At 44.7% G+C, this 7,237-nt stretch overlaps 1 protein-coding gene across 1 annotated transcript; it reads right to left on the bottom strand.

Annotated features, from left to right (window-relative positions):
- Window positions 1–3,338: 3,338 nt before the first annotated feature.
- On the bottom strand, window positions 3,339–7,112 carry LOC119596718. The gene is made up of 3 exons (XM_037946046.1): window positions 6,976–7,112; window positions 4,051–4,081; window positions 3,339–3,644 (listed from the first exon to the last, which is right to left on the bottom strand). The coding sequence occupies exons 1-3, from the start codon at window positions 7,110–7,112 to the stop codon at window positions 3,339–3,341; spliced, it is 474 nt and encodes a 157-aa protein (XP_037801974.1).
- Window positions 7,113–7,237: the final 125 nt, after the last annotated feature.

Here is a 7,237-nt window from a genome sequence, read left to right as displayed (position 1 = left end):
TCTCTCTCTCACTTTCTCTGTCAGGTTCTCGATACTACTGCTGACCACCAATTTGTCAGGGTTGTCTTGTAGACATGCTATCGCTGCTCACCAGGAGTCAAGGGTCTGGTTGACTTACTGTCACGGTCTGGTTGCAGTGCTTATTGTGGGAGAAGGTTGCTAGTAGCGTAGCGTGGACGGAGATTGGAAATACCAAGTGGCCCGCTTGTGCAGAAGTGGTGGACAGCGGGTAGACCTGGAATGGCGAGGTGCCTCGGAGGGTAGCCCTTGGGAGGAGGCAGCGTCCGAACGGGTCTCTGGCTCGATGAAGAGCGTTTGTACGGGTCAAAGGGTCACGAGTGATGTGGGCGTGGCTTAGGTCAGACGGCGATGCCATGGGCATGCCGCCCTCATTGGTCACTCCTGCTAGTGGAAGAGCGTGACACTGAAAGTATCTGCCCAGTCTCAGACTTTCTCTCTCTCTCTCTCCTTTCACTCTCACTCTCTGTCTGTCTGTCTCTCTCCCTCTCTCTTTCTCCCTCTCCTTCTCTCTCTCTCTCTCTCTCTCTCTCTCTCTCTCTCTCTCTCTCTCTCTCTCTCTCTCTCTCTCTCTCTCTCTCTTGCTCTCTCAGTTAAAGGCTCAGAGCCTTAGTACAATGTCTATGCCTGGTAAGGCAGTGATAGTGGTTAAACGGCTTGACTCTTTATTAAGGAAGAGTACAGCACAATAAGGGAACACACGACATGTTTTAGGGTAAGCGCTGAGTGCAGTGTCGCGTGTCCGGCCAGCCAGCCCTGGGGGGCCGGAGGCTGGAGAGACCTGGGCACCGTGACTTCTGGGAGAGAACTGAAGGGTCAGAAGAGGTCAGATATAATCGTCATCTTGGTCATCGCTGAGGCTATGCGTGGCAAACACTCACGTGGTCTTTTGGTCTAATGGCTTACACAAATCGTGCTTATGTACATGCCAGACTCTCTCTCTTTCCTTTCTTTCTATCTCTCTTTCTCTCTCCTTCTGTCTTTCTCCCTCCCTGTATCTCTCGCACTCTCTCGCTCTCTCCTTCTTTCTCTCTCTCTCTTTCCCCCTCTCCCTCTCTCTCTCTCTCTTTCTCACTCTATCTGCCTGTCCTTCCTTCTCTCTCTGTCTCACTCTCAGTCTCTTTCTTTCTCCCTCTCCTTCTCTCTCTCTCTCTCTCTCTCTCTCTCTCTCTCTCTATCTATCTATCTATCTCTCCTTCTTTTCTTTCTCACTCTCTCTATCTCTCTGGATATTTTCTTAAAATATTAGGAAAATAGTAAATTGTTTATTCTTGATACGTTAGATTCTATAAACAGTAGCTTTTAGATAAAGAAATATAAAGATAAACACATCTATGTGTACGCGCGTATGTGTACGTACGTCGTCTTGGTTCGGTGAATTTGCACGCGTCCTGGAGTCAAAAGGTCACCCGTTCGCACCCACAACCTACGATTTATCTTAAAAAAAATAGATTAGGGAGACAATACCCAGTCTCAAATTCTAAAGGGGCGCGTCCCAAGTGTAAGTTTAGTGAGTGTGGTTGAAGTGTTGTGGCGAGGGAACTTGAGGGGAAAAAGATTTATTGCCTGTTTAAGTCAAGGAGTTGGAGAGGCAGAGGTTTGAAGTGGCAAGAAATATCCTCTCTGGCCAAAGATGGAGATTTATGTCACTCCGAACACAGCCTCTTGGGTTTATTTTTATATAATTTTATTTTGTCTGTCTTTTGTTTTTCTTAGTCTCTCTCTCTCTCTCTCTCTCTCTCTCTCTCTCTCTCTCTCTCTCTCTCTCTCTCTCTGTCCCTCCCTCCCTCCCTCTCCCTTTTTCTCTTTTGTCACTATATTCCTCTTTCGTTTGCTTTGTCTTCCTGCGTCTAGTCAAGAGCCAGTGCAAGAGGCGACGTCGTTTGATCTCGTTGTTCAAAAGGTAATTCAATAACGCGGACAAACAGGTAGTGATACGCTCAACGCATTACACCTAAGCACACACACACACGCAAACGCACGCACACACGCACGCACACACACATACACACACTTATCATGGCTTGGCTTCGCGATCGAAGATTATGAAAGGGGCTGTTCACGTCGACTGCAGGCGCGCTGGTGGCTGACAAGACCGATGCGGGACAGGCATGTCCGGCCGCAGCGACTGCAGTCAAAAGTCTGGTCTGGTACAGCTGCTGAGGTTTCCCGGTCCTTCTTCATGCGGCGTTTCTCCTTCAGGTTAGACCTACGGGAGTCCTCGAAGGAGGAGATGGCCTGGTGAACGGTGTGGCGCCAGGCCTGGCGGTCAGCAGCGAGTGTCGACCACTGGCGGTGGTCAATGTGACAGGCACCGAGGGACTTCTTGAGGGAGTCTTTGTATCGTTTCTTCGGTGCACCTCTGTCACGGTGGCCTGTGGAAAGTTCGCCGTACAGGGCTATCTTGGGCAGGCGATGTTCCTCGATTCTAGAGACGTGCCCTGCACAGCGAAGCTGCGACTTCAGCAGCATGGCCTCAATGCTGATGATCTCTGCCTGTTCAAGAACCTCAATTGTGGTGACGTAGTCACTCCAGTGGATGTTGAGGATGGTGCGGAGACAGCGCTGGTGGAAGCGCTCTAGGAGTCGTAGGTGGTGACGGTATGTTACCCATGACTCGGAGCCGTAAAGCAGGGTGGTGAGTATGACGGCTCTGTAGACACTGATCTTCGTACCCTTCTTCAGCTGTCTGTTGTTCCAGACTCTCTTGTAGAGTCTGCCGAAAGCGCTGTTTGCCTTGGCTAATCTGTTGTCCACTTCCCTGTCGATCTTGGCATCTGATGTGATGGTACACCCCAAGTAGGTGAACTGGTGAACTGCTTTCAGCTCAGTCTCGCCAAAAGTGATGTGAGGAGGGCGGTATTCTTCCCGGGGTGCAGGCTGGTGGAGGACCTCTGTCTTCTTCATACTGACCTCGAGTCCGAAGAGCTGCGCAGCCTCTGCAAAGCAAGATGTTAGGCTCTGCAAGGCTCTTTCGGTGTGGGCAACGAGGGCAGCATCGTCAGCGAAGAGGAGGTCACGGATCAGCTGCTCAAGAGTCTTTGTGTGGGCATGCAGTCTCCTGAGGTTGAACAGACTGCCATCAAGGCGGTAGCGGATGTACACAGCTTCGTCATCGTCAAGGTCTTCAGTGGCCTGCTTGAGCATCATGCTGAAGATGCTGAACAGTGTAGGTGCCAAAACACAACCCTGTTTCACGCCATTGACGATGGGGAAGGGCTCATAGAGGTCGCTGTTCAACCTGACTTGGCCGTGTTGATCATTGTGCAATTGGATGACCATGCTGAGGAACTTTGGGGGGCAGCCAAGGCGTTCCATGATCATCCATAGCCCCTTCCAAAAGTCACGTACAGCCCTTTGTTCTGCTCCCGGCATTTCTCTTGGAGCTGCCCGAGGACGAACACCATGTCTGTGGTGCCCCTGTTGGTCCTGAATCCACATTGGGTTTCTGGGAAGTGGTCTTCAGCGATGGTGGGTAGCAATCTGTTCAGAAGCACTCGGGCGAAGACTTTTCCCGCGATAGAGAGCAATGTTATCCCCCGGTAGTTTGAGCAGTCCGACTTTTCTCCTTTGTTCTTGTACAAAGTGATAATGACTGCATCACGGAGGTCTCTTGAAAGCTTGCTCTGCTCCCAACAACAGACAAGGAGTTCGTGGAGCTTGCTGTGTAGTGTTGTTCCCCTTCTTTCCAGATCTCTGGTGGAATCCCATCAACTCTTATAAACACACACACAAACCCATAAGCATGCAAGTATATACACGCATAAACACACGCCCGTACACATACACACACATGCAAAAATGAAAGCAATATACTATACTCTCTCATGCACAAACGCACATATATACACATGCACACACACCATAAATACGCATACAAACCCATAAGCACATACATACACCCAGTACCATACGTAAAAACACTTGTAAACACACATAAACCCATAAACATGTTAATTCACCTGTTAACACGCAAAAACACAAGCACGTATAGACCCATAAGCAAATACACATAAACCTATAAACACGTACATTTTGTTCATCCAGGAACACGTGCGAGCACCTATAAACACATAAAAAACACGTACACCCGTAAACACTCCCATACAAATATAGATATTCGCGCGCGCGCGCGCGCACACACACACACACACACACACACACACACACACACACACACACACACACACACACACACACACACAGAGTCAAACACACACACACACAGTCAAACACACACACACACACACAGCCAAACACACACAGCCACGCATACACAGCCACGCGCACACAGCCATAAACACGTGATGGAAAAATAAAGGCTGGTAGTTCTGTATACGCATACGAATACATATAACACGAGGTATAACATACATAGAAATATCTGTACAGATATTCGCAATAAAGATAAGGATAAAAAACATGGAGCATTTCATTGTCAGGAACGCTTTCCATACTGAAGTCAACAATTTGGTTCGCAACCATGTAAATATATTTTTATATATAGAGAGGGAGAGGGAGGGAACGAGGGAACGAGGGAGGGAGCGATCGAGGGAGGGAGCGATCGAGGGAGGGAGCGAACGAGAGAGAGAGAGAGAGAGAGAGAGAGAGAGAGAGAGAGAGAGAGAGAGAGAGAGAGAGAGAGAGAGAGAGAGAGAGAGAGAGAGAGAGAGAGAGGCATAGATATATGAGATATAATATATATATATATATATATATATATATATATATATATATATATATACATATAGTTCTTATTTGTAAATATAAATCCTCCCTTGTATATTGAAGGTGATAAAATGTTTAAATCACAAATTATTCACAAGGTGAACCGCACAGTAGAAAAACCTTGCAACACAAACCTAACACACAACACCCGAGGTGAAGTACCCTCCCCCCTCATATAGCATCCTGGGAAAGTGAAGTCCTACTGTAACAACCATCATATGGATGGCGATTCAGCGTTGTGCCAATCATGAGAAATATTCATGAAGTAAACACCCCAGCTGCTGGAGTGTTGTGTGTCAACAGCTCCGGCGAATGAGTTGGTACTTGACTCTCAAAACTCGGTACAGAATGTGGTGTGAAATTCGAGGACAAAATATGGAAGGGAAAATAGAGCGAGTAAATGTATATACGACATGAATGCATCGTTTTATGTCGTATATTTTATGTTTTATGTTATGAAATGCAGTTTTTAGTACTGCGACTCGAGGGGCCCAGATTGTGGTACTGTCCTGGGCAATAATGAATACTAAGGGGGTCTTCAAACTAAACTATTTGGAGTAATTTATTGAAATGTGTATACATATACGTACACATGTACAAATTAAATTACACAGCACCGTTTATACTTGATCAATCGTTTTTATTTTTTGTCTGTGAAAAGTCATTTGATATGCCTACTGTCCTATGGAAAGTATTTTGAAACTACTACAGTCAAGCTCTCACACGGCCTTATTAGAAAATTCTATTTTTGCACAATTAGCTGTTTGTTTATATCAAACCTCACTGCTGGGGTACTCAGAGCGACCAAAGCATTGCAAAGAGTCCTATTTTAACCAGGATCAGGACGAAGTATAGGAACTCAGAGGTAAGCGTGCACTCCTGAATCTTCGTGTGTAACTAGCTTACTAACTGGCTACCGAGCCTATTAGAATTAGTAGAACACACAGGTAGACTCTGGCAAAACAGGATTTTACTGGAAATTCACCTTTATTCTATGTGCGTTGAAGGTCCCAACCTGTCACACACCTTGCAGTGAGTTAGTGCCTTTGTCCATTTAAAAAAACGTGCCAGATATTTAATTTTACACCATGGTGAAAATTTTGTTTGAAGAATAATTCCAGATGGTATTTTGAGCCTAACTTTATATACATATGTATATATATATATATATATATATATATATATATATATATATAAACATAGATATTTTATATATATCTATATATATATATATATATATATATATATATATATATATATATATATATATATATATATATATTATATATGACTAAACCACCCAACCTCAGATACAGCGTACCGCTTTCAGCATGTAAATATAAATGAATAAATAACACCAAACATACAATTATTTAAAAATCTCTTAGAAAACGTAATTATCTTCCCATTTATCTTATTGTAGTCGGTGTACTTAAGTGACGCATAATTATGGCGTATTTTTATTTAGATGTTCTCACAACAAAAAGCTTGTTCGATCAGAAAGCTTACAGTTGTTAGAAGAAAAAGTGATGATGATTAATAAATCTTTTCTTCCTTTTTCCTTTTTTTTCGATGTGGTAAAACGTATCCCATAAAGGTTATCCATTAACCGAAACTCGAAATAATATGAATAATGTCTCAGTTTCGGTTGCAGTTTGAGGCATAACAGACGATATTGTTACTAAACTAAGAATGATTACGAAAAAGAATGTATATTTTTATTTACACTTGGTTTTAGATATTTACAATTTTCAAAAAGTGACATACGTTTATGACGCACAGTTTAAATGTACCTCTAGGCATAGTAGATGGTTGATATCTACTACTTACACTGGACTATATATCTTTATGGAGTGATTGTTGTTGGTGTGAGTGCCCACAGGTATGGTCTAGATTGATTCACTGATTAATTTAGATTAGCGTAGATTCAGCTTCGCCCATACGTCCATACATATATGGTCCGGCCTGTGTCAGCTTTTTATGGCTGTCTCATTTTGTTCTCTGACACTCGATAGTTACCGTGGTGGCGGGATTGCCAGCAGGCGCTCCTGGCGCCATGATGTAAGCATGCGGCATAATCTCTTTACCAGCCCGGCGGTTGTTGTGAACGGACCTTGTCTCAGAAATTGTGTGTGATCACAATACTGTAAGTAATGTACCAACGTGGCTTTCGGCTCGCCACAGTGCATGCAACACCTGTCTGCATAGTCAATTGTCTCTATGATTTGCCGTGTGCAATGGTAACCTAGTCTCATTCTGTGAAGAATGACTTTGGTGTTGTGTTGACGACAGTCAATGGCTGACCTGGAGTCTGTATGTATGATCATGCGTCCTTCCTTGAGGTACATGTGGGCTAGGGCTCCCATGATTGTAACTGCCTCTGCCTGTAGCGAGGAGGCGTTGTGCTACCCACATGGATTTTGTGGCATCCCTTGCTCCAGAGCTGGCACCTGCAGTGTGGCTTAAGGGATCAACTGATCCACCCGTGAAG

The sequence above is a fragment of the Penaeus monodon genome, chromosome 38 (genome assembly GCF_015228065.2).
Source record: "Penaeus monodon isolate SGIC_2016 chromosome 38, NSTDA_Pmon_1, whole genome shotgun sequence".
Taxonomy (NCBI): Eukaryota; Metazoa; Arthropoda; class Malacostraca; order Decapoda; family Penaeidae; genus Penaeus; species Penaeus monodon.
Note: the sequence above shows the minus strand (reverse complement) of the source record. Positions and strands in the feature narration are given on the sequence as shown.